Source organism: Muscardinus avellanarius (genome assembly GCF_963383645.1).
Source record: "Muscardinus avellanarius genome assembly, chromosome: 17".
NCBI lineage: Eukaryota > Metazoa > Chordata > Mammalia > Rodentia > Gliridae > Muscardinus > Muscardinus avellanarius.
In genome coordinates this window covers 62,221,620-62,249,555 of record NC_137803.1, presented here as the reverse complement: position 1 = coordinate 62,249,555, position 27,936 = coordinate 62,221,620, and the positions used below count along the sequence as shown (strand labels likewise).

General features: G+C 47.2%; 1 protein-coding gene across 4 annotated transcripts in view; it reads right to left on the bottom strand.

The window, feature by feature from the left end:
• The window catches only part of PIEZO2 (piezo type mechanosensitive ion channel component 2), a gene marked incomplete at both ends in the record, with an annotated part of 338,656 nt that overhangs the window by 242,559 nt on the left and 68,161 nt on the right, over positions 1–27,936 (bottom strand). For all 4 annotated transcript variants that reach the window (XM_080714289.1, XM_080714288.1, XM_080714290.1 and 1 more), the window contains one exon: positions 9,971–10,066. In XM_080714289.1, the coding sequence (XP_080570415.1) occupies positions 9,971–10,066 (96 nt within the window). The remainder of the gene's footprint in view (positions 1–9,970; positions 10,067–27,936) is intronic.

Genomic DNA, 27,936 nt, shown 5'->3' with positions numbered 1-27,936 from the left:
ACTGCCCACGGCTCCACAGGTGTGTGAGGACTCGGGAGCTGCTCTGTGGGTAGCGAGCACTAGGGCCTCCATTCCTCCTCCTGTACTTAAAAGCACTGCCTGAGTTAAAAATAGGTTTTGTCTCAAGAAGTTTTATCATATAAATCTGTGTGAAGGCAGGTGGGCGTGTTTAAGGGAAACAGAACAAATGATGTAGAACCTGACCTTGCCAATAAATGAACCTGTCAGAAATCGGTCTGCTCAGCTGTTGAAGCAAGCCAGCTTGAAAACAGAAATAATCGACTAAGAAAGTATGAAATAAATCAACTACAACTGAACACGTTTCAAGGGAAAATGATATTTGCAAACTAGAGAGCTGGGCTGCGGGTCGCGAATGGAGTGGGCGTACGCACGGCCACGGTGACCTGCGAGTGCCAGTCTCGGTGCTCCACCCAGGAGCGGGGTCAGGTGCCCCACAGGTAGGGGAGCCCGGACGTGAAGTCACGGGCCAACCCTGGGCGCAGAGCTGGCTCAGACCCGAGGCCAGAGGGCCTGCTCTTCTCTGTGTCCAGTTGTCCATTACAGGCCTGACAGACAGGGCACCAGGGAGTGCTTGTCCAACGACCAAAGGCAGCATCATGGTGGGAGGAGCTCACCGACCACGTGCCGTGAGCCCAAGCGAACTCCCCCGCTCTCCTGCGAGCACGGAGTGGGCCGGCCTCATGCCACACGTGTGGCTTTTGTCATGAGCAGAGAAAGCAAACTCAAAGCAAACAGTGGGGCTTCTGAACTGTGTTCTTAACTACACAGCACGGCCCCGTGCTTCCCAAGCTGAGAACTGTGTGACCTGGAACTCTCTCTCTGCCAAATTTAAAACAATCATGACAGCCGGGTGTGGTGGCACACGCTTGTAATCCCCGTGCTTGGGAGGCGGAGACAGGAGGATCGCGCAGGTTCACAGCCAGCCGCGCTGGCTTAAGAGACCCTGTTTCCAAATAAACATATAAAAACGTAGGTCTGGGAGTGTAGCCCGGAGGTAGAAGGGTTTCCAGGAACCCCAGTACCACCAAAAAAAAAAAAAAAAACCCAAACAAAAACACACACACAAAAAAAAAACAATCATGACATATGACACTTGTGCCATCCCCAAAAAGACTAGATAAGAGAACCTAAAAGTTCTGTAGTTAATCTGTTAAAAACTCCGGAACCAATCCCAGAAGCTGGAGATGGGGTGGGGGGACATTATGGTTTGGGGCCAGCCTCAGCTACTTAGTGAGACCCTTTACAACTCAGTAACACCCTGCTTCAAAACTAAAAAACAAAAAGGCTACAAAATAGGATTGGGGATGTAGCCTGAAGGTAGAATGCCCCTGGGTTCCATCCCAGGTACTGCAACGAAACAAAACAACACAAAACAAAATCCAGAACCAAACGTCGTGTTATTTTGGGTAGTACAGCTTTAGGTGTTGAGTTGGTATTGTGGACAATAAGACACTTACCTAATAATTTATTCAATTAAATATTTTCTTGCCTTTTACTTTGTTTTGACACAGTAAAACACAGCAATAATAACTCTAATGGTCTAAAGACCGTTTTAAACAAAAACCAGACGCAAGCAGTTTTAAATATCTGCTACCATTTCCTTTCTGATGTCTAAACACGGCTTTACAAGTTACAGACCTCTGTGCCTCTTCGACTAGGCTAATTGCACGTCATTTTTTTTTTTTCAGGGTGCCTATACTAAATCTGGTTAAGTGTATTCTGGTCAGAACCTCGGGATAAGGCCTTTTGGTGATGATTTTACACATGTATGGCACACACAGAGACACACGGTACTTATAGGTTAGCACAGCTTCTTCTGGATAGGACTTCTATTCAGAGCTGTGAAGAATAAAATATGCTTTTCTCTTCCATCATCATAACTTTGGTAATCATTTAAAAAGTTAACTTGGGCCAGGCGTGGTGGGTACGCTTGTAATCCCAGGACTTGGGAGGCTGAGACCGGAGGATCGCGGTTTGCGGACAGCCTCAGCTATTTAATGAGGCCCTTTGCAACTCAGAGACCCTGTTTCAAAATAAAGAATAAAAAATAGGGCTGGGGATGTAGCTTAGAGGTAGAATGCCCCTGGGTTCTATACTCAGTCCTGAAAAAAAAAAAGTTACGTTGGCCTCCTACAAATATCACCTCCTGACAGGCAAGATGGTGAAGGCCTGCAATCTCAGTACTCTGACGGCTGAGATAGGAGGATTGCAGGTTCAAGGCCAGTCTCAGCAACTTCACTGAGGCCTTCCGCACCTTGGCCAGACACTGTTTCAAGATAAAAATTAAAAAGGCAGGGGGTATAACTGAGTTAGAATGCACCTGGGTTCAATTCCTGGCACCAAAAAAAAAAAAAAAGGAAATTCACATATTCACAATTGTTATCAAAGTATAACAAAGCTTCTCCCTTCTAATTCTGCCTCCCCAAATGCTGGAAGAGATCCCCAAAATAGAAAAAGGATTCATAATTAGTAATGACTTTAGAATGTAAACGCAAGCTAAGACATCCGGGGATTGAGGGATATTGCTCAAAATAACAAAGCAAAGCTTCTTAGAACAATTTTAAAAGATATTTCAGACGCTCTTTTCACAGCCAGAGGTAGAGAATCTTCTCCAAGAGACCACACGTTGAAGACTATTTCCAGGATAAGGCCCGAAAGTCCAGCACTGTGCAGTACTGTTGCTATTTCTCTGGCAACCTTACTGGCTTCAGCAAAGAGCTGGGCCCACCCCACAGGAAGAAGGCCATCAGAATGGACAGAGAGCCTTAAGGAAGACCCATTGAGCTGGGCGTGCTGGCCCACATCTGTAATCCCAGCACCTGAGATGCTGAGACAGGAGGATTGCAGGTTTGAGGCTAGCCTCAGCAACGTGGCGAGGCCCTCAGCAACTTAGTAAGACCTTGTTTCAAAACATAAAGGAGGTGTAGCTCGGAGGTAGAATGCCTCTAGGTTCAACCCCCAGCACCAAAACAAAACAAAACCTGAAAGTCATGAGTTTATGGGCAGATGCAAAACTGTCTGCTGGAGGTAACTGAAAGAGACTTAGAACATTTATAGAATCAAAAAGTATGAATTTATAATCAGGCATATGAAGGGAAGAAAGGTGGGAGCTGCTTGACGTAGTCAAGATCCCAGAGTCACCCGACGCCTCGGTGTTTCCTCGGGACGCGGCCTTCTCCCAGGGCCATCTCAATTCCCAACACGTGCGACCACACAGGTCCACACGTGCACACATGTCCGCCGTGGAAAGATAATGGCATTGTCCCCTGTAAATCTGTCATGAGGAGCAGCCGCACCGTTCTCACCCGAATGCACTGCAAACCTCCTTATTCACGGAGGGGTAACCGGCAGATGCTGCTCTATGACAAATGTGCTGGTGTTTTCTTCTGAAATTGACATGATGAAATATTCTGTTGTTGTTCTTACTGGAAATTGAACCCAGGGGCATGCCACCTTTAAGCCATACCCTCATCCCTAAGTTTTATTTTGAATTAGGGTCTCACTAAGTTGCTATGGCTGGCCATGAACCCACGATCCTCCTGTCTCAGCCTCCCAACTCTGGGATTACAGGGTGCACCACCATGCCCAGCTAGATGAATTTAATCTCCGGTATTTTCCTACGTCGAGCTTGGCTCAAATGCGATACCCACCTCAAATCAGACCCACCTTACTAGCACAATGGAAACTCTAGACCCACCACAAGGCAAACTCACAGAAGTAACAAGAGATCAGTTGAGAGGAGTAACAGTATCCCCTGGAGTAAGCAGGTGGCTTCCAGAGGGAATTTTATTGTGAAATTTATCACTAATAAAGTGCATGAAGGCCAATGCGTGCAGGAGGCCACGGGGGTGAGCGCCGTGTTTCTTCACCTTCTTATCCAAATGCAGCGTCTTGTGAAGGAGAGTCATTCAATTAAAATTTGTTGAAAGAAATAAGCGCTCACACTTAACACAATGTGTTTTCTGTGTAACACACACCATCAGTCTGTGCCGATACGCATTGAAAAACCTCCCTTAAGTGGGCACGGGTTGTTCCCCAGGCCTGTGTGCCTGGTAATCCATCAGCCAGCGGGTAGTTATTAACTGGCCAGACGGCCTTCTTTCCTTGTGAAACCCATGGGCTTTAGCTCTCAGTTCAGGGAATGAGTCAGAACGCACAGTGGCCAAGAGCGCGCTGCCCACGCGGCATCTGCAGCCGGGGCTGGCTTTCAGCACACCTCGGAATTCGGTCGTCACCTGTAAAACGGGGACGTCCACTCATCGCTTTAATAATGACAGTGACTCTCAAAAGTTCATTGTGAGAAATGAGTTAATTAATGCACATAAATCATAATATGTAGCCAGGCATGGTGACACAGGCCTATAATCCCAGTTTGGGGAGGTTAAAACAGGAGGATCACGGGCTTGAGGCCATTAACAACTTAGCAAGACTGAACCGGTTTCAAAATAAAAAATAAAAACAGCTGAGGGTATATAGGTCAGAGGTAGAATGTCCCAGGGTTCAATCCCTAACACCAGTAATAATATATGCTTAGTAGACAGTGCACTAGAACTCTCTACTAATAATCCAATTAACCTAAATCTTATTTAACAAGAGACCAGCGCTATCAGGTCTAAGAAGCAACGTGCTAAAAATAACCTTGGAAATCACATAATTATCTGCTGATATTTAGAAAGCACTAGCTTAACCCTTTAGCAAAAATTAGCTATAGTCATACAAATAAAAGCAATTTCTAAATCTTCCTCAATCTTATACTCAAATTAATAACGTTGTACTCCAAAGTAATAATACATCATTAGTCAATATTTACTGAGCGTTTATTGTGACCTTCTTTGGGGTCACATGTTTTATTTATCTGTCTGTTTTGGCACTGGGGTCTCAAACCTGTGACCCTCCTGTCTCAGCCTCCCAGGTGCTGGGGTTACAGGCGTGTGTCATAGCACAGGTTCAGGGGTTCTCATGCTCGTGTTCCATTAAACAAAATACAAGCTCTTCCGGCATATTGACCAATACATTTTACTCAATATATCTTAAAATATAAGGAATGTATTATACATCTGGATAAAGAACTTCATACCTCATTAATCTGCACTGCCTGGGCCACTGGAACTTGATTTTATACTAGTTAATAAAAGCACAGGGGGGGCAGACTCGCTCCTGGTACCAAGCACAGTGCCTATTAATAGCAAGAAAATACTCCTTTCCTCCCCTACGAGGTCGCGTGCTTAAATAAAAGGCCCACGGTTGGACATGAACACTGCAACACTTCAGCAGTCTAGATTTCTTCACTTACTCATGATCTCCAATCACAATTAAATATAAAGTAGCAGAGCCCTCGCCCGTCGTACCCTGAGCTTCTGTCTCCAGAGGACGGCTGTGTCTAGTAAGCTACTTGGTGACGTCTGCTCTCTGAGGGCCTGAGGTAGGCACAGGGCTAAGTCACTTCACAGTTGCTTCTGGGACTCTAGGTGCTGGGAATTAATTCTCACGCTCCATAAACACGGCCGAGTGCCCGCTACACTTCAGGCTCTGATCTGGGTCCTGGAAATACAACAGCATGTACCTGTTCTCTTTAATATTCACACACTAGAAGGGACAAGATGTGTGTGTGTGTGTGTGTGTGTGTGTGTGTGTGTGTGTGTGTTCCTGGGGATGGAACCCTTCTACCTCTGGGCTATACTCCCAGACCTATTTTATATTTTATTTGGAAACAGGGTCTCTTAAGCCAGTGAGGCTGGCTTTGAACCTGCGCGATCCTCTTGTCTCCGCCTCCCAAGCTCGGGGATTACAAGCGTGCGCCACCACGCCCAGCGAACATCTTAATTTTTGCCCAGCAAACATTTTAATTTTTAAAATGTTTGCTGAGACAGGCTGGGGTGCTAAGGTGTCCAGAGGACACGGGATTATCAGAGTTCAGCAGATGAGCTCTGTGGACCACTTAGAATTCCACCAGGGAACGCGTCCTGTGGAGACAGCCAACAGGAATCACCCAGCAGAGGCTGAGCAGGGCCCGTGGGCAGGGTCTGCAAGTCCAGTGCTGGCCCTGGGTGAGTCGCACCGATCACTTCAGATAGGTGTAAATTCTGAAAACATAAAACTGCTTCATAGCATGCCAAACGGGTGGGAATGAGGAAGGACCGCTTTACTTAGGGAGCTAAAGAAGCTGTTTACGGCTGCCGGATGTGGTAGTGCTGCCTGGAATCCCAGTGCTTGGGATGTGAGACAGAAGGATCACAGGTTCAAGGCCAGCCACGGCCACTTAGAGAGACCCTCAGAAATGCAGTGAGACCCCGTTTCAAAGTAGAAAATAAAAAAGAGCGGGGGTTATGACTGCCCCGCGCGTGGCGGGGCCAGTGGGTGCGCGGGTGGTGGGGTGTGCCCTGGAGGAAGGCGCTGGGGCTCTCATCTCTGTAACCACTTCTCTTTTTTGCTTCTTGGCCGTGAGGTGAAGAGCCTGCTCCGCCCCACGCACCCCACGCGCTCTGCTGTCTTGCCACAGTCCTGCCCAGCCAGGACTAAACCTGAGGACTGGGAGCCAAAGTGAACCTTTCGTCTTTATAACTGGGTTAGATCAGTCATGTTGCTACAGTAACGCACACGACCTCCAGTGGTTCCCGGGGAGGGATTCTTTCTTCCCGTTTTTTGTGCTTTTATTGGTCCATTATAGTCTGACGTCATAAGGTAAATCATGTTGACAGGGCCATACATGCACGCTCTGGGTGCCCCCTCCCCACCTCCCCCTCCCACGGAGGGAGTACGCTGTGAGCTGTCCTAGAACTGTCTTGATGTAGAAAGGAGATTCTAAATTTATACCCCAGTGCCGTTTAAGAAGAGATTCCAATGACACAGAGGAGGGCCAGAGAGAGAGTCTGGATTGAAGGGCTGAGAAACCGTGTTAGGGTTTGGGTTTCGAATGTCCCACACGCCACATTGTAGAAAGGCAGCCATGTTGGGGCATGATGGCTGAGGAGTGGTCTCGGGGGGCAGGTGGCCTGAAGGACTATATATGTCCCTCTCCGCGGCCCTCACTCCCCCTTCCCTGGGGTCTCTGTGGCGTGAGAGCGCGGTCCCAGCGCTCTCCTGATCTGCTTCCTGTGGCGGTGCCCGGAGCTGCACAGACGTCACCTGGGCGGAAGCCTCTGCATCTCCAGAGCTGTGAGCAGATCGATTCCTCCCCCAGAGAGGCAGCTGCTGGAAAGAGCTCACATCCCTGAGTAACGATGGCTATTCTGCTGATTTCAAAAGAAGTAGTCTGTACAGAGGCGTCAGCCCGACCCACCCAGCGCCAGCGTCCCACTGGGGACCACGGGACGACGCAGACAAGGGTGACGAGGGCCAGCCGATGCGGGTCACGCAGATCCCACTCTCGACCTGCTGAGGCTCTGGCAGCTCGTGCTGGCCTGGCCTCTGAGCCCTGATCACGCCGCCCTTCCCATCCCTACCCTCCTGCTTCCCTGACGTCTTCGCCGCCTCCACACCCCTATGGCTCCTTGGTTTCCCATCGCCTTGGGTAACAAATCCTCTATGATAAGCCCAGGTGCCCGGCAACAGAGGAAGAGATGAGGAAAGTGTGCTAAAAATACACTGTGGAATTCTATTCAACCATGAAGAAGAGCAAAGGTAGGTCATGTGCAGGAAAAAGGACAGAACTGGAGAATATCATGCTGAGATCAGCCAACCGCAGAACGTCAAGGGCTGCATCCTTGTGGGAAGCTGTAGGAAACGTCAGGGACTCTAAACACTGTGGAGTGGGGGAGGGGGTTGCAGGAGGGAGGAAGGGGGTTGAGAAGGGAACAGTCCCAGTAACACCGAAGCAATGTATGAAGGTGTTACACCAACCTCACGAACGTGTGGGGAGGGAGGAGGAGGGGGTTGAGATTCGACGGGAAATACACGGAGACCTGTGCACACGTGTGCTTGTACCACACCGAAACTCACTGAGATGCACAACTCCAGCAAACTCACAGCATATTTTAAAATGCCTTCTCCTTTTTAAATACCTGGAATAATTCCTGGTTTCTGGTGGGCCCTTGACTCATGAAATCATACTGCAATAAATTACACATTTGAAGATCTGAACTAGAGGAGAATGGTCCTAGAACCCTAGATTTCTGAAGGCTCGAGCGGTCGGTCAGCGCCTCGCCAACCCTCCTCCGATGAGTCCCTTCTGAGGGTTTCTGCAAGGCAATCTAGACCCATTAGCCCTCCAGGGCCCTGGGCGGGGACATGTCCTGGAGGTCGGGGATTTAGCTGGGTTCAACTCACCTGACTACAGGAGGCTTCCCGGGGAGATGGGGCTCAGTGCTACGCACACCTAAGAACCAGGTGGCCTCTGACACGACCATCGTAGACGGGGCTCCACCACTAGTTCCTGGAACACACTTGACCCATGATCGATGCCCTTTCCATTCTTGACTTCCTGACTGTAAACTTCATCTCTTCCTTAATCGCAGACAACCCCACGTGAGGCACAGGGGGACTCCAAGCAATTTTATCACCCTATGTTCTTTGTTCAGGATCAAACCCAGAGTCTCACACATACACAGTGCTTGATCCCTGAGTGGACGGCACTGCGGAGCGTTGAGTGGACGGCACCGTGGAGCGTTGAGTGGACGGCACTGCGGAGTGTGCGCACACTCGGGTGCTCGCTTCGGGAAGGCGTAAAACTCAGGGGCTGTCACATCAGCGGGGAGGGGGAGACCCCTGTTCTGAATCCCCAGACGGAACAGTGAGAGAGCTCCACCCCACTTAATCAAATGTGTAAAAGTATTCGTGTTTATTTTTATTTGTTTATTTTAGGCACTGGTGCTGGAACCCAGGGCCATTCTGTCTCTGGGCTGCAGCCACAGCCCTTTTTATGTTTTGTTTTGTTTTGAGACAGGATCTCACCAAGTTGCTCGAGACCTCTCTTAGTGGCTGAGGCTGGCCTTGAAACTGCGATCCTCCTCCTGCCTCAGCCTCCTGGGTACTGGGATCACAGATGTGCACCAATGCACCAGCTACTAAGATACGGAACCCAGGGGCCTTCTACCTCCGAGCTGCACCCCCAGCCCTATTTTTATTCTTTATTTTGAAACAGGGTCTCACTGAGTTGTGAAGGGCCTCGCTAAGTAGCTGAGGCTGGCCGCGAACAGTGATCCTCCGGTCCCAGCCTCCATAATGCTGTAAGGCTGACAACATGCTTTTTAAATCCAATAATGAGCCAAAAGTAGAGGAAAGATGATGATAATGCAATTCTCATTCTGGATTCTGAGCACGCCGCGCTTAGCTCGTCCTCCCAAAGCGAGCTTGCGGCCAGCAGCCTTTCCCACGCCATCTGCAGGTCGGGTGAAACCGTACTTCCTTTTCCTTTCCTGTAAACATGCGGCCATTACACTGGCCCGTGGCATTTGGCACAGGCCGTGTTTCTCAGAGGCTAATGCGTTTAAAAACATTTACTCAGTTAACTCAGTGTGGCTTCATCTTTACCCTTGTGAAGGACTTTAATTAAATTCACTCACAAGGCAGACTCTGCTATCCAACTCTAATTAGAAACTAGGAAATATAGTCTCTGTCCTTTTCTGCGCCTTGAGGTTCTTGCCTGACAACGGGAAGGGGCCCAAAGCTTTTCAGAGGCACACCTCCGAAAGTACACCCAAGCCAGACCTTGTTCTTTCCTTCTGATACTGGAGCGTGTGTGAGAAATTCCAACTGACCCATCAAGGAGTGACTAGCCCCGGCTTCCTACCCAGCTCTCTACCTGTGGCCTAGAGTGTCAGACAGTCCTCTACCTCCTCCAGCTGCCATACTCTCCAAACAAGTTCCACGGGCTTCCCGAGGCAGCCGCTACCCCAGTGCCCCGTGCGCGCCCCCGGAGCGCCCCGCCGTGCACAGCTGCTCACAGACCAACAGCGGGTCCAGCAAGATGCACCGGACTGGATAGCCGCGCTAGGGAGCAGGGCTCTCTTACCTTGCATCGTTGCTTTCGTTGGTTCTGAGAACAGAGGAATGAGCAAGAGGTAGATAAGGTAGACGAAGGAGAGCCCGTTGTATCGGAATGCACACGCTGCGGTTGGGGAGAGAGAAGGAAAGGAACACATCATTAATGATGGCAGGTCAATAGAACCAGCAGGGCAAAACAGCAGGGCACGCGATGGTACCGGGCACTGCCGGGGCGAGTGGCGTCGCTTCCGAGACAGACATGTCCATCCCAGATAAGAAGTCCAGTGTTCACCCCAGGTTCACCATTTTGTTCAGCATAATCTAAAACAGAAGCCTGCAGGATGTGGTGGTGCATGCCTATAACCACAGTACTAGGGAGGCTGACACAGGAGCATCTCAGGCTCGAGGCTAGCCTCTGCAATAGTGAGGGCAGCCCAGCAACAAGTAAGAAAGATAAAATAGGGCTAAGGATGTAGCTCAGAGATAGAATGCCCCAGGTTCAATCTCTAGCAACACACAGACGGATACACACACACACACACACACACACACACACACACTGAAATACATTGTCCCTGCTCTTAAAAATCTAACCAGCAAGTATGAAAGTTACAAGAGAATACTAATTTTGGAATACTAAAAATAATAATGGCTACAATAATTTTAAGGAATACATAATATGAAGATATAAGATAAACATATATGAAATACAAAATACTGAAGAGTAATTGTGTAGCTTTTTATATACAATTGAAGTTAAATTATTACCACTTTAAAAGAGCCTGTTATAATTAAATCATATTTTATGCAAATCTAATCGTACTGATAAAAACCTAGAGCTGATTCACAAAAGATAAAAAGAAATCAAAGTATAAGAGGAAAACCATCAAATGCAAAGGAAGGCAGGGAGAGCGGAAGAAAGGAACAAAACGTCTACAGAACAACCAAGAGCGGCAGTACTAGGTCCCTGCCTATCAAGAGTCACCTTGAAAGTGATGCATTAAATTCTCCAATGAGAAGACCCAGTGTGGTTGAATGGAGTTTTGAGGGAAGAAACAGCTATTTGTTGCCAACAAGAGACTTGCCTCACGCTAAGGGACACGCACGGACTGCGGCTGAGGGACAGAGGAAGAAATGCCGTGCAAAGGGAAATAAAAAGAGAACACGATTGCTGCCCTGCTCCAGATGAAACAGACGCCAAGTCAAACCCTGCAGGAGACAGAGACGGGATAAAGGGCTCATCAGGCAAACACAGCAGCTGTAAATGTGACGTTGCCGTGTTCACTACAGCCCTGGAAGTCTCGGCCAGAGCAATCAGGCAAGAGAAAGGAACAACAGGTGTTCACACTGGAAAGGAGGAGGTAAAACTATTTCTGTTTGCAGGTGCATGCTGTAGAGAAAAGCCTAAAGATGCCCCTGAAAATGTTATAATAACTTTTTAAAAATTTAGTTAAATTACAGAGTATATGATCAATATACAAAAATCAGCATTATTTCTATAAAACAATAGACTACTTGAAAAAGAAATACATAAAATAATCCCATTCACAATAGCTACAAAAATACTTAGAAGTAAATTTAACTGAAAAGAGAGCTATACACTAAGAGACCTATATACTCTATATTAAATACTATATACTATATACTAAAGGGGATGTTGATAAAATATGGAAAACACAACTAAATGAAAAATGTTCCACATCCTCAGATTAAAATCAGAATTAATAAGAGGGTTAATACCAACAAAACGTCTACATTACCCAAAGTGATCTACCGATTCAATGCAGTCCCAATCAAAACCCCAAAGGCATTTTTTCACAGTAATTTTTTAAAACTCGAAGATTTGTACGGAACCAACAAAGAGCCTAAGTAGCCAGAGAAATCTTGGCAAAGAACAGAGCTGAGGAAATCACACTACCTGACTTCAAGAAATATTATAAAGCCGTAGCAATCACAATGGTATGCTATTGGCGCCGGGCAGGGTGACGCACACCTGTAATCCCAGTATTTGGAAGTCTGAGACAGGAGGATTTCTGGCTCGAGGCCAGCCTCAGCAATTTAGAGAGGCCCTCCACAACTTAGTGAGACCCTGTTTCAAAATAAAAATAAAATGGGGCTGCGGGTGCAGTTCAGAGGTAGAATGCCCCTGGGCTCAATCCCTAGTATCGTAAAAAAAAAAATGGTATGGTATGTGAATAAAGTCAAAACATCATCCAGTGAGACAGAGTAAAGAACCCAGAAATAAATTCACATGACTGACTGGTAGCCAGGCGCCACGAACAGAAGCCAGGGATGGGACAGCCTTCTGAGAAAGAACTTTAGACAAAGCTGTGTCTGCATCAGAGGAAAGAAGCCGGCCTCCTTTGGCAGTGCGCACCATGGTCCGCCTTCGCCTACGGCTTCACCTCCCACCATCAACGACAACCTGGAACACAGAATGGGAACTTCTGGAAATAATGCACACGTCTGAAATTGTGCCTCATTCGTGACAGCATGATAAATTTCCACACCGCCTAGCACCGCCCCGCTAGAGACAGAACTCATCCCTGGGTGAGTATCCCGGGAGCCATGCTGGTACACCACCCCCTTCCACTAAGCAGCTGACTAGGACCTACTGTCCTGGCATCACTGTGCTTCGTGGAGGACTCGGGAACATTCACACCTGTCCCCAGGACTATGAGACAAAATTTAGCCTGAAATGAGTTGTACTCTTATGTTAAGACTCAAACGGTAAGAAACTACCAGCATGGCTAAAACTGCAGGCTTGTTCTGGGAAATAGCGTTCTGGAGATGACTTCAAAATTCCTGGCAACAGAGTGAAAATAAAAGAATGTAAGATGTCAAACAAAAAGCTTTTGCAAAAAAAAAAGAGTCAATAGAGAGACGGAAGAACAGGCAGAATGGATAGAACCGTCACGTCTGCAAACAATGGATCTGATGGAGGGTTAATACCCAAACACAGAAGGAAATCAAGCAGGCAAAGGACTTGAATGGACGTGCAAATGGCCGCTGAATAGATGGAGCATGCTTAAGATTACTGGCCATCAGAGAAATACACATTGAAGTCAAAATACCACTTCACGTCCCTTAAAACCACTATTATTGAAAAGAAAAACAGAGAACAAATGTTTGTTTATAAGTATGTAGAGAAAAGGCAACCTTTAGACATTGTTACAGAGACTTAAATTAGCACGCTTGAGAAGGAAAACAGCATGACGATTCCACCAATACATAAAAATACAACTTAGCCGGGCGTGGTGGCCACTCTTGGAATCCCCGCTTGGGAGGCGGAGACAGGAGGATCGCGCAGGTTTGAAGCGAGCCATGCTGGCTTAGGAGATCCTGTTTCCAAAATAAAAATATAAAAAATGGTCTGGGAGTGTAGTAGCCCGGAGGTAGAAGGGTTCCATCCTCAGTACCACACACACACAAAAAAAAAAAAACAACTTAGCCGGGTGTGGTGTTGCACACTTGTAATCCCAGTGCTTGGGAAGCTGAGACAGGAGGATCACAGATTTGCAGCCAGCCTCAGCTACTTCCTGAGGCCCTCTGCAACTTAGTGAGACCCTGTTTCAAAATAAAGAATCAAGAACAGGGTGGGTGGTATAGCTCAGAGTTAGAATGACCAGGAGTTCCATCCCCAGTACTACACACACACACACACACACACACACACACACACACACACACACACACCACAAATGCAACAATCTATGCTTTAGCAGTCCCAGGACAGTGCATGCATAGAACGCAAGGGAAGACTTGTGGAGAGGTAGCTGGACTCGTGTTAACTGAGCATCATTCAGAACAATCGGGACACAGAACCCACCCAGGCACTCGTAAACAAACGCACAGCAGTAAGACTATGCAGCTGTGACAACCAGCCAATTCTTTCATTTGTAATAATGTGGGTGGACTAATATAAATCAGTGTCCTGGGCAGACACTGTGTTACGTGAACCAAGCCAGGCAGAGAAGCACAAATAGTGTCTGATCTCGCTTACAAGGGTGTCTAACAAAACATCAAGCCTCAGAAACCAGGGCAGCAACTTGGTTCCCAGGGGCGGGAGCGGACAGAACGAGGGGAGTGTAAAGGCTGCACGGTCCCAGGAGGGAAGAAGAATCTACCTGGCAGCTCTGTTGTACAACACGGTGACTGGGACTAATCCTGGTTCCCAGCGGCAGGGGCTTACAGGAAGGGACGGTGGTCACAGGATACGAGGCTCCAGGCAGGAAGAAGAATCTTTCTGGCAGCTCTGTTGTACAACACCGTGACTAGGACTGTTGGTAATGCACTGATGGTGGAGATGCCAGGAGAGGGGAGGTTAAGTGTTCTCACCACAGCAAACAAGGCTGGGAGAAAGGCTAAGTCAAGGAGCTCAGCCGAGCTCTTTCAGGATATATGCATATTTTAAAACATCTTTACAGCGGGCGTGGTGGCGCACGCTTGTAATCCCAGCATTCGGGAGGCTGAGACTGGAGGATCGCAGTTTGAAGGCAGCCTCAGCTACTTAGAGAAGCCCTCCGCAACTTAGTGAGATCCTGTTTCAAAATAAAGAAGGAAAAATAGGGTTGGGGATGTAGCTTGGATGTTGAATTCCCCTGGGTTCTATCCCTAGACCCGGAAATAAATAAATAAAACATTTTTTTTTTTTTTTGGTGGTACTGGGGTTCTTGGAAACCCTTCTACCTCCGGGCTACACTCTCAGACCTATTTTTATATTTTTATTTGGAAACAAGGTCTCTTAAGCCAGCGCGGCTGGCTTTGAACCTGCGCGATCCTCCTGTCTCCGCCTCCCAAGCGCAGGGATTACAAGCGTGCGCCACACGCCGGGCTATTAAATAAAACATCTTTACATGGTAAAAAAAAAAAATTGTCAATTAAAATAAAATTAAATTCATTTAATTAAAATCCAATCAGAGCCAGGCATGGTGGCACATGCTTGTAATCTCAGTACTTGGAAGGCTGAGACAGGAGGATCACAAGCTCATGGCAAGTCTCCACAACTTAGTGAGACCTTATTCCAAAATAAAAACTAAAATAGTGCTGGGGGTGTAGCTCAGAGGTAGAATGCACCTGGGTTCTATCTCTAGTAAACACACACACACACACACACACACACACACACACACACACACACACACACAATCAGGAAGCCAAAACTGATATTATAACTGAATGAAGGCAAGCCACAGTAAAGCTCTCCATTAAACTAGGTGGACCAATATTCCTCCTGCGAGACAGAGGACGTGAGACTGGGGAGCACCTGGGGCAGTCATTGGAAGCTGCTGGTAGAGGAAGCAAAGCTCTTCTCTCCCTGCCTCCTCCTTCCTTCTTTCTTTCTTTTCTTTCTTTATTTCTTTATTTCTCTTTCTTTCTTTCTTTCTTTCTCTCTTCCTCTCCTTGGCGTTGCAGTGCTGGAGATTGAACCCAGCACCTGGTGCACCTGTAGCACCGAGCCACATCACCAACTTTATAAAAAATATCTCATTCGATCACTGTTGAATAAAGCAAGGACACCCAGGCTCAGATACACTCAATGACTGGCCAGAGAGAACGGGCTCAGGCCAGCCGGCTCCCAAGCCTCCAAGCCTCCTACACTGTCAGGCGCCTGAGGACAGCACAGGACTTCAGAGACGTGCGTGTGCGGCGCCTTACACCCCGCTAAGCCCCCATTTCCTCAAAGGTACACGCATAAGAACCATCTCTAACTCATGGACTCGCCACAAGAGATAAATAGAATAGTATACTTCAACCGCTTGACTCAGGGCCTTACACACAGGAATCCCTTCAAAACATGAGGACTTCTAAGTGTCCGCATTATTTGAGAGGTAGAAGAATGTGCCCACCATGTCTTATGGAAAGAAAATAAGGGCATGATAGCAATTTAATGAAACTAATGTTAACAGACAGCACAGAACTAGAGTGAGAGGAAGTCGACCTCGTGGGACGAGGAGCCCGGGAGGCCGGGAGGGCGGAGGCTGGGGCAGGAGCCACAGGCTTGGGCCACCCTCTCACCAGGAGAAAGGAGGCGCCCGGGAAGGTTGAGTCTGGTAACTGTACTTGAGCCTGAGCGCTGGGAAGGAGGGCTGTGTGGCGGTGACGAGGTGGCAGCTGAGGACGCCTCACACTGGCCTGAAAGGCCGGGAGGCAGAGAGACGGCCTCCTGTCGAGTAAGCTCTGCAGCCCTGAAGGCAGGTGTGCAAAACCGACTCAGAGGCTCACAGCCAGGTCAGGGCGAGGCACTCCCCAGGGGAAGATGGAGGCTGGAGGGAAAATGGGTGAGTTAACGTCTGTTTGGTACTGGGGGTTGAACACAGGGACATCTCTTCTACTTCACAGCTATACCTCTAGCCATTTTTATTCTGAATTTTGAAACAGGGGTCTCTCTAAGTTGCTGAGGCTGGACTCCAATCTGTGATCCTTCTGTCTCAGCCTCCCAAGTATGGGGACTACATGTGTGAGTCCTTATGCTGGAATATAACTGGGGACGGAAGCCAGGGGTATTCTACCTCCAAGCTATGCCCCAAGCCCTATTTTTTATTCTTAATTTTGAAACAGATGCTCTAAGTAGCTGAAGCTGACCTTAAACTTGTGATCCTCCTGTCTCAGCCTCCCAAGCACTGGGATTACAAGCACGCGCCCCCACGCCTGGCTATAAGTGAACTTTTGACTCACTTGTGGGATCAAATTTTGAAATGGCCAGCAGCTCGAGCGCGGCACACGGCCGCTTAGCAAGAACAGCCCTGAGGAGCAAAGCTGCTTGAAATGCCTGGCAAGGGCGACTCTACGAAGGCGACCCTGAGAAAGAGATGCGTCGGGAAAGAAAACAGCAACCGGAGATTTTAGATCGATGTAAAAAACAAACAAAACCAAAATGGTAGGAAAGCCCAGCTCCATCACAGAGCAGGTGTTTATGAAAAGCATCCATGGGAACAGAGACCAGTGTGCCATGACCGCCACTCAGGCTGTCCCTGCAGGCCTGTGAGGAAGGGCCCGGAAGGAAAGACAAGTGGTACTGGGTCCAGGAAGCAAGAAGAGACGGGTTCCTGGGACAGCGTGGAGAGGAGGGGCTGGCAGAGGAGGCTGCTCTGTGACCGGGCTTGGGGACTCCGAGAGCCCGGAGACAGAGCAGGCCGGGAGAGGTGACGGGCAGACTCTCGGAGGACCAGACCACAAGTCCTGATCCAGGCGCGTGTGGACAGCAGGCGCTTCATATGCAGGAGCCAAGGGCGTTCTATTCTATTACTCTATTTTTGTCGGGAGCCTTGTTAGCTGTCAGCTTTGAGGTCCCCTCGGTCCAGCTCAGGAGGGGCACAGACCCAAGTGGAGATTTCTGCACAGATAAATCTCTAAGGCCCAAAGGAGATGGACAGACAGAGATCCCACCATCTCCCTTGTTTCCCAGAAGCTTCCCCTTTCCTTCCAGCGCCCTGGGCCATGTCGGCTCCTTCCTGGGTACTTCTGCTCACTAAAGCAGAAGGTCGGAGAGAGTACACGGAGGGGCTGGGAGAGCTGGCCCCGTGAGCCGTCCATCACTCTGAAAAGGCACCCAAGACAAGCAACGTCAACGGAGGACAGGTTTGTTGTGGCTCTGGCTTTCAGAGGCTTCGTTCCACGGTCGCTGGCCCTCCACCTCCGGCCAGCGTAAGCACAGTACATCCTGCTGGGGGGGCTTGCTCCCGTCGTGGTGGCAGCGAAGCAGAGAAAGACAGAAAGAAGGGCTGGGTCCCAAAAGCCCCTTCAAGGGCACACCCCCGATGACCTCGCTCCCTCCCAGTGGGCCCCACTCCTCAAAGGTTTAGCCATCTCCTAAGAGCGGCATGAGCTGGGGACCAAGCCTTCACTGCATCAGCCTTTGGCAGGCATTCAAGATCCAAACTGCAGCAACATCTAAAAGGAAATGCAGTGAATTAAGATACGCGGGCTTCTGGGGTCAGAAAGAAAGCCACAATTTGGCCTGGTATAGAATAAACTTTTTAAAAAGGATTTGTGGTACTGGGGATTGAACCCAGAGACATTCGGCCTCTGAGCTACGCTCTAGCCCTATTTTGTTTTTTTATTTTAAAACAGGGTCTCACTGAGTTGGGAAGGGCCTCAGTAAGGTGCCAAGGCTGGACACGAACCTGTGAACCTTTTGTCTCAGCCTTTCAAGTATAGGTGTGCACCACTACACCCAGCTTAGAATAAACATTTAATAGCTAATTTTTCTTTGCTTTTGTCCCCAATGTTCAATTTTTTAATGTTAATGGGTATATGCAGCAAAATTACCTAATTCTTTAAATTTCTGGAGCAAGAGAAAAATGGAAGTCACTTCTCTGACGATGGGGATTGAGCAAGAATTGATTGGTAATAAGGGTAGCATTAATGCTAATTGGAATGAGCTAGCTGGGCGTGGTGGTGCACGTCTGCAATCCCGGTGTTTGGGAGGCTGAGATAGGAGGATTGCAGAGGTTCAAAGCCAGCCTCAGCTACTTAGTGAGGCTCTCAACAACTTAGTGGGACCCTGTTTCCAAATAAAGTATAAAAAAGGTCTGACAGTATAGCCCGGAGATAGAAAAGGCCCTGGGTCCCACCCCCCAGTACCACCAAAATATAAAAATAAATAAATAAATAAATAAATGGAATAAGCTATTCCTAGGCAAAATAATAAAATTATTTTTCTCTATAGCTGAGTAGAATTCCCTATAATTTTGCAAGCCATTCATCTGTTGATGGAGATCTAGGTTGGTTCCATATTTTGGCTATTATAAATTGTGCTGTTATGAATATGGGTATGCATATATCACTGTAGTTCTCTAATTTCAACCCCTTTGGACAAATACCCAGGAGCGGTAGAGCAGGATCATTATGGTGGATCTATTCCCAGTTTTCTAAGGAATCTCCACACTGATCTCCACGGCGGCTGAACTAGTTTGCACTCCCACCATCATGATGTGATGTTTTCACTGCTCAGCCCCCTCCCCTTCTTCCTGTAATAACAAAACCTTACTCAGGGTCGCACCAGTCCCAGCTTTTATTTTTACACCGTCCGAGAACAAGAACCCACAGCGACGTCATCCCGAATCCTAACATCTGAGTTCCATTTTAAAGGACATTTGTAGCCACACGCCTGTTCATCTGTGTATGCGAGCATGCTTGTTATATGTCCAGCCCTGATCTAGGCACCACGCGTACTGACTCGCACAGTTATGACCCTCATTTTACAAAGACCGTTTGCTATGCTTCTTTTAATTGGTGAATTCAGGCCCAGTGGGTAGCACCACGAGGCGCCGGTGGGGTCTGAGTCCTGCAGCCTGGTCCTCCAAGTGCGCAACCTGTGTTCAGTATGTAACCTGTTCTTACTGCAGCTCTCTCCCTGCTTAAATATAACAGTGTCGGTGAGGCCAAGCTGACAGCCTCAGCCCCCTTCTGCCTACACTGAAGGCCTGCTTGGACGGGGAAAAAAAAACCTCTCTGATGTTCTTGGTAGTTTGAAAAGTTTTATATCCTCAGTCTATAAAGTTTTATATCCTTCATGACTGAAATATTCAGAAACAAATTTGCCGCTATTAATTTTGGAGGTGAGAGGAAGAAGCCTCTCTTTCATTTGCCGCCTCACAACATTTAGTTACTATTATTTATGGCAAAGTCCAAAGAGCTTAGGAAGGAGACAAACTGGAGACAAAATAGGAAACAAAAGAGACTAGACGGCTCCGGGCGCGGCGGGCACGCTTGTCATCCCCGCGCTGGGGAGGCGGAGACGGGAGGATCGCGCAGGTTCGAAGCCAGCCGCGCGCGCTGGCTTAGGAGACCCCGTTTCTAAATAAAAATATAAAATAGGTCTGGGAGTGTAGCCCGGAGGTAGAAGGGCTTCCAGGAACCCCAGGACCAGCAAGGAAAAAAAAAAAAGAGTGAGAGAAAGGGAAGGACTAGAAGAATGAGGAGAGCAGCAGAACAGAGGAAGGGACTGAGGGAGGGAAGAGGGGAGGAGAAAAGGAAGCAGAGGGAGGAACAGCTCGGAAGATGCTGTGTCCACAGAGGAAGGCGTCCCTACCAGCTCACCACCAGGTCTGGGGAGGAGGGGAGAGAGTAGAGTGTGGCCTGGAAGGAAACACACCAAGAATTTGCACCACCTTGACCCTCACTATGATGTATAATTACAATGTACCAATAAGAGAATTTAAAAAAAAAGGTCACTTCTAGCCGGGCGGGGTGGCGCACGCTTGTAATCCCAGTGCTTGGGAGGCTGGGAGCAGAGGATCGCGGTTCGCAGGCAGCCTCAGCTACTTAGTGAGGCCCTCTGCAACTCAGTGAGACCCTGTTTCAAAATACAGAATAAAAAAATAGGACACGGGGTATAGCTCAGAGGTCGAATAGGTTCCATCCCCAGACCTACAAATTAAATAAATGAATAAATATAAAATACAAAGGTCACTTCCAAAGTGCAAGCTCATTGTTTTGTTTTTGCTGTTGTTGTCTGAAAGAATCTCTCCTTGGACCTCTGGCAGAAGTCAAACTGCTAAACTCCCTGCTCTGGCTTCTTCTTGACGCTGCTCCTCGGGGGTAATCCTAGCACACCAGGGCATAAAATGGCATTACTTCAGGGAGTTAACTCCATCTACGGCCAAACATGGCTTTGAACTTGGCAATTCAGCAAGCACATTTGCGCTAGAGAAGCCTTAGAAGGCAAAGGCTCTCCTTTATCAAGAGTGTCGTCGCCTTTGTTCAGGACCTGCAGGCGGAGCACATTCATTATTTTCATAATTAGCTATCATATTCTGGCTGCGCAGCGTTCCCGCCTCCCAGCGGTCCACGCGGTGAGCCGGGCCTCGCTCCTCTACCTTGCACACTTCCCTTTGTCACGGCAATGAAACGCACATCAAAGCGTCAGAGCCAAAGTCTATTTGCCTTATCCAAGAATGCACTGCAGTCTCCATTCTTTCTACCTCACCTTAACCTTCCAAAACTATAAGAAAATTTCCCCAGGAGGGTGGCAGCAGCTGACAATAATTTCTTAAAGTCCCTTGCAAGGCCCGAGCTCCCCAGTCAGCACCGAGGCCGCCAGGGAAGAGCTTCAGAAAATGACTGAGCCCTCCCGAGCGTCAGCTTCTAGGCTTGCCTCAAAAGATAGAAGCTGGCACCTGGCTTTGGAGAAACCCCACAAGTAGGAAAAGTGATAGATCTGACCTTGAAGAATGGGTCTAGAAAGCTGAAAATCTCTTGCAAATATGAGACTGTTTAGATGGCCATTAACATTTTATAGAATAAGTAAGGATGGGGCTAATGAGCTCCCTGTTACTGCAGTACGCGCACAGAGAGGTTTGTGCCCGCAATAAATTACCCTCTATAATAGCACAAGGTAATACTTTTAGATTACGTGATTAAAGGCAAGTGCTCTCAGAGCTGACTCTTTAGCAAGGCGTGCCTTCAGACTCCCGAGTCCTTTCTGTAACGCCAAGAGACTTCTCACACCGAGAAGTTTAGGCCTCCCATTCCCACTAAGCGCGTTCTAAATGCGAGTTTTGTTTAAGCATCTCCAGAGCAGAAGGTAGATACACGTTATTCAGAAAAAGCAATCTCAGGGTCACGTGATGAAATAGATGGCATTCGAAAATTCTAAAACTTGTTCTGTTCATATTTTTGCTCTTTTTCCTTCTGAACTCTGACGGACTCGATTTCCTTAGAAAAGCGTGTCATCCTAGCCAGGCACGGTGGTGCACGCTTGTCATCCCCGCGCTTGGGAGGCAGACGGGAGGATCGCGCAGGTTCGAAGCCAGGCGCGCTGGCTTAAGAGACCCTGTTTCTAAATAAAAATATAAAAAATAGGTCTGGGAGTGTAGCCCGGAGGTAGAAGGGCTTCCAGGAACCCCAGTACCACCAAAAAAAAAAAAAGCATGTCATCCTAAAATTCTGGTTATTTTATTTTATAAATTTAAAAAGAGAGAAACAGCTGCAAAGTGTTTACAGTGGGACAGCACACAAATTAGAAAATCACAGCGTTTTCCTAAAGAAGCAAAACTAACAAAGAAAGGAGAAACAGGAAAACGGGAGTTCTGTTACCCGATTCACCGTCTCCTGTGAGTAGAATTCTCTCCCCCACTATACGCCCCTGTGTTGCTCACTGGGTTAAAACTGTAAACGTCTCAAAGGAGATGCCAGGGCCAAGAGGTCAGTGGAGACCAGAATGCGGGCTTCCAGCGCCTCTCTCTGACCTCCTCACCTCACCCCAAAGGCTTCTCTCAGTTACCAACATTAGCATTTCAAGGAAGCTGATATCAGCCTCTCCCACTACCATGCAGGAACAAGATGTCGGTGGTGTCCTCGTGATGCAGGGGGGATATTGTGCACCTGTATTAGACTGCCTGCACACCAAGAGCATGTTCAAGGATTCATGATAAAAAAGGTAACAGAGAGTTCTCAAAGAAGAAAATGCATGCTCAGGTTTAAGGACTGTCTCTTTCATACATCTTGAGCCAGAGATGTAAAAAAGCTGGCATTGCTGAAATTAGTACACAGCATGGAATCAATCAGGCATGCATTCCTTACACTTAAAGAAAGAAAAATATTATGTTGCACATTGTTTATTAAAGAAATTGGTGGAAAAAATGTAATTTTAGGGTGAGGCACCAGGGAAAACATAATCTTGTCAGGATAATGGATTTTAAGGACTTAGAGTTGAATTATATTAGAAACCACTACCATAAAAAACTTATAAAAATATTTAAGCCAGTTTAAAGAAAAACAGGTGAAAATATCTTATATGTAAAGGAAAAAGACATGGGTGGTCTGAATGTCGGGGATGCTCTCCCTAATATGCGAAAGCTAGGGAGCACTGGGTATCGAGAGGAACTCCAGATGGAGCTCCACGGAGGAGCAAAGGGGCCGCCTCACTGAGGGGATGGGAGAGGGACGGGGGGAACTCTAAGCCACATGAGGTACTTAAACATATCAGTCAGTCACTAAGCCAAGCCTGGGAAGGCGGGAAGGGGAGGGAACGGGGTGGGGACCGGGTAAGGGCTAAAGGGGTGATGTGTGCATGTACGTATACACAAGTCTTTTATCCCATTAAGATGCATGACTACAATCCACCAATAAAAATAAAATAAATAAATAAACTAAAACAATCAAAAATCTGTTGGGCTCATACATAATTTCTTATATAGCTGAAAAAATTATATTAAAAATTAGAGGGGCTGAAGGTATAGCTCAGCTGTACAGTACATGCTTGGAATGCACAAGGCCCTGGGTTCAATCCCTGGCACCAAAAAAGGAAGGAAGGAAGGAAGGAAGGAAGGAAGGAAGGAAGGAAGGGAGGGAGGGAGGAATGAGGGGAGAAAGGAGAGGATATATCAGACCTATTTCACTGGAAGTTTTAAAAAAAGCACTGCATTTAAATCCACAGTTCATACCAAAACCTAACTTGCTCTCTGATTACAGTGATGAACAGGGTGTGTTAGTGGGCCTGGGAGATGAGGAAAGGTCAGACATTAAAATTGTCATTTCCCAAGCCAGGTGTGGCTATGCACACTTGTAATCCCAGTATTTGGGAAGCTGAGGCAGGAAGATCCTGCAGATTCAAGGCCATCCTCAGCAACAAAGAGACACTAGGTAACTTAGCAAGACCCTGTTTCAGAATAAAATTGGGCTAGGGGTGTAGCTGTGGGTCAGACGCCCCAGGAGGGAGGAAGGACGCAAGGGAAGGGGTTTTCCGCATTCGTTTCCGTGACTTTGTTATCTACTGAAGAGTTCGCACTGGTCGACGGGGTGGGGGTGAGGACAAGTGGAAGTCAATAGGCTTGTATTTATTGATATAGAAATCACTATGATCCTTGGTGCACACATTTATTGTCACGAGAAGAATATACCTTTCAACTTAGTCTTAATTAACTTGCATAGAATTCAACTATTTACAAAACAATTCCTCTGCCTCTCTGGTGAGTCGTACTAGCACAAGGAAGAACCACGTATTTCAGATTATGGAAATTATCTGTTACAATTCTACTATAACCTGTAAAGAGCTACTCTTTTTCAAGAGTTCATATACTTGGCCATGTGTCTGTCTTTTGAGAAGTGTCTAGTCCTTCAGGCCATTTTAAATTGGATTGTTTTTTCCTTTGGTGTTCAACTGCCCCTTTTATGTGCCAGACGTCGATCCCTGCTCAGATGAAGAGTTTGCAAGATTTCTCCCGTTCTTTGGGCTGTCTGCTAATTCCCTCGATTGTTTTCTTTGCTGTGTAGAAGCTTCTTCACTCAGCATAACCCCTCGGTCTATTTTTACCTTGTTCCCTGTGCCTTTGGGGTCCTGTCTAAGAGCTCACCGCTTGCTCAGATGGTTGCAGTGCTTCCCCCATTCGTTCCTTTGGTGATTTCATAGTTTCAGGCTTGTGCACAGTGAGAGACAGACTCTCGTCTCATCCTTCTGCCAGGGCATATCCAGTTTTGTCAGAGCCATTATTGGCTGAAGAGATCAACTTGCTTACTGCGCTGATTTGATTATGACACATTGTGTACGTGTGTTCAAACACCATATCGCACCCCAAAAGTGTTTACAAATATTATGTCATCATAAAGAAGAGAGAACAATTTTAAAGACTTTTTTCTCAGTAAAAATATCATTTTTATACTAAGTGAACTATTGCCATGCTTAGTTTTATACCTATTTTTAATCCCAGTTTTCCCATGTTTGATTCTAATTAACTATGTCTTTATTAACTGTGTATTAATTTATTTGTGAATTGTAGGTATACATTATAGTGAGGTTCAGAGAGGTACAGATACACAGAAACATAGCACTTGGTGTGTTGCTGTCTGGATCCCACCCCTCCCCGTCCTCCCATGTACATGATAGAGACCCCCCTGGATGCACACGGTGTCCTGTGAAGTGCTCCTCCTCGGTCCTCCTCGCCCTCCTCCCACTGTCCTCCTCGTCTCCCTCATTGTCTAAAGTCCCTTTTCTTCCCTATTTTCTCTCTAGCTTCCACTTATGACCCTTGGCTTTCTGAGACTAGCTGACCCCACTGAGCCTAGTATTTTCTAGTCCCATCTATTTTCTTTCATAATCACGTTCTGTATGGCTGAGTGAAGAGACCACGTTTTCCTTACTCATTCATCTGTGGACAGACACCTAGGTTGGTCTCATAGTTTGGCTATGGCGAACTGTGCTGCTAGAAACACAGTCATGTGTGTGTCTTTATAATATTCTGACTTTAATTCTCCTGGAAATATAAATGGCCAATAAATATACAAAAAAACTTCATCCTCATTAGCAACTAGAGAACTGCAAAGCACAACTAAACCGAGATTCCCGCTAACTCCAGTTTAGAATGGCAACCATCAAGAATCCAAAGAATAATAAGTGCTGACAAGGATGTGGGGAGAAAAGACCTCTCCTACACTGTCGGTGGGATTATAAGTTAGTATAAACACATGGAGATCTGAATGGAGATTCCTCAAAGGACTCAGACCAGCCAGGCATGGTGGTGCCCACCTACAATCCCAGTGCTCGGGAGGCTGAGACAGAAGGATCACAGGTGCAAAGCCAGCCTCAGCAACTCGGAGAGGCTCTCATCAACTTAGCAAGATTTCCAAATAAAAAATAAAATAGGGCCAGGGTTATAGCCAGAAAGAAGGCCCCCTAGTTCCATCCCCATCGCCAAAATAAACAAATCAGACTGGGAGGGGAGCCGCCACACGATCCAGCCACACACACTCTCCTTGGTATCTCCCCATCATTTGGGGGGAAAAGGCACTAGGGAAATCCAGGGGAATTCTACCCCACAAGCTACAGTGGCAGCACTTTTAATTTAATTTTTCTTTTGAAACAAGGTTTCACTAAGTTGCTGAGCATCTTGTTAGGTTCTAGAGTCTGCTCCAGAACCTGCTGTCCTCCTATCTCTGCCTCCCAAACATTGAGATGCCAGGTGTGCACCAGGTCCAACTTATTTTTACTCTACTCTTCTGTAATTTTCCTAAGGATTAATAGTTCTCCTTCTATATATTCATGTATGTATATGTATAATTTCTATACCACTATGAATTGACTATAGTTTCTCTGTGGGATGCTCTGAGAAGCCTGGCAGGGGTCATAGGACCTCGGGCCCCAGGCAAATGTCTTTGCCAAGTTTCTGCTTCTACAGATTTCTTAATGTTAACCATCTGTTTCAAAAGTTTACAGATGCAAAGAGATTTCAAATGTGAAGTGTCACCGCTCCTTTTAATATCGGTATCAAGCTATTAAACAGTTGAACTCAAAGCTTTCTATATCAAGAGCAGTTATTATCAAGTTCACACAGCTCGGCATAAATTATGTTGGGGCCTTCGGACTGAACTATGTCAGAAAGCAGAGACCATATGTCATTTCTTTTCATGAGCAGGAGGAATCAACACCAATCCCATTCCATCCCTAGAGTTCAAATGCTTCCCACCTGCTCAGTCCTAAGTATTTTAGAAAAACAAAGAAAAGGCCGGGCGTGGTAGCACACTCTTGTAATCCCTGTGCTTGGGAGGCGGAGACAGGAGGATCGCACAGGTTTGAAGCCAGCTGTGCTGGCTTAAGAGACCCTCCCTGTTTCCAAGTAAAAAAGTATAAAATAGGTCTGGGAGTGTAACCCGGAGGTAGAAGGGTTTCCAGGAACCCCAGTACCACCAAAAATAAGAAAAAGAAAAACAAAGAAAATAAGAAGCTGTCAGGAGATAGATAGATAGATAGTTATGGATACAGATTAATATAGATAGATATGGGCTTTGTGTAAACAGCAGTGGCTCTTCAATAACAGGACTAACCTACTGCCGGCCACGGTCGTCTTCTCTCAAGAACTTAGTGCAAACAGGTTTTCCGTGGGCTTTTCCTGTAGACTGTAGAATCATCTGCATTATTTTTGGCAGCATTCCACTTGGACTGATATATACGTTCACACGAACAGGAATCAGCTCAGCCAGCTGGGATGAGGTCAGAGTTCTTCCATCTCTGGCACAGAATGTTGCCCAACCTTGCATCTTTTGTAACAACTCGTATGGCTAAAAATTGATTAAATTTATAGTTGCAGTCTTGATAAACTTACGGTGAAATTCCACCAGCTTCTTGCTGAGAACACCATCTTCCCTGACATAAATGAGACCAGATCATCGTGTCCAGAGATTCCTGTTGCTAGAGAGGCGGTCGCGCCTTTTACGGCATGAAATCAGTCTTTGACTATGTCTGGGGCTTGCATCTCTGATGCCACACACATGAGAAAGAGCCTCTGGCCACATGATGGAATTCTCACCCTCAGAGCAATACCCGGAACAGCGACGAAGTGGACAGACACCTCAAAACTAGCCTCTCTCGCCAGGTCTCTGGGATTGTCTGTGACCTTGGACAGGGTTGGATCACACAGTCTGTGTTGCCAGAGTGTGGTGGGTACAAAGGAATCCTGATCGTGAAAAACCTACAGAAACACGTCGATCTCACCCAACCTCATCCTGCACCTGAGCCCGCCTCAGCCTCCTGGTCTCAACTCCCACCACGAGCTCCCATCTTAAAGAAAAATAAAATCAAAGTGGTGCCAGGCATGGTGGCACATGCATGTAATCCCAGTACTGGTAGGCTGAGATAGGAGGAGCACAGGTTTGAGGCCAGCCTTAACGGTTTAGGGAGACTCAGCAATCCAGAAAAACCCTGTGCTGCTGCTGCTGCTGTTGCTGCTGCTGCTGCTGCTACAATTATTATTATAATAATAATTATTATTATTATCATTATTATTATTATTTTTGCAGTATTGGGGATGGTGCCCAGGGGCATTCTACCTCCGAGCTGCACCCCTAGCCCTACTTTTTACTCTTTATTTTGAAACAGAGTCTCACTGAGTTGCAGAGGGCCTCACTAAGTAGCTGAGGCTGTCCTTGAACCACACTCCTCCTGTCTCAGCCTCGTGAATGCTGGGACTACAAGCATGCGACACCATGCCCGGCCTTCCATTCTACTCTTGAGGTGGACCTTGAACTCCTGGGCTCAGGGCATCCTTCCGCCTCGGC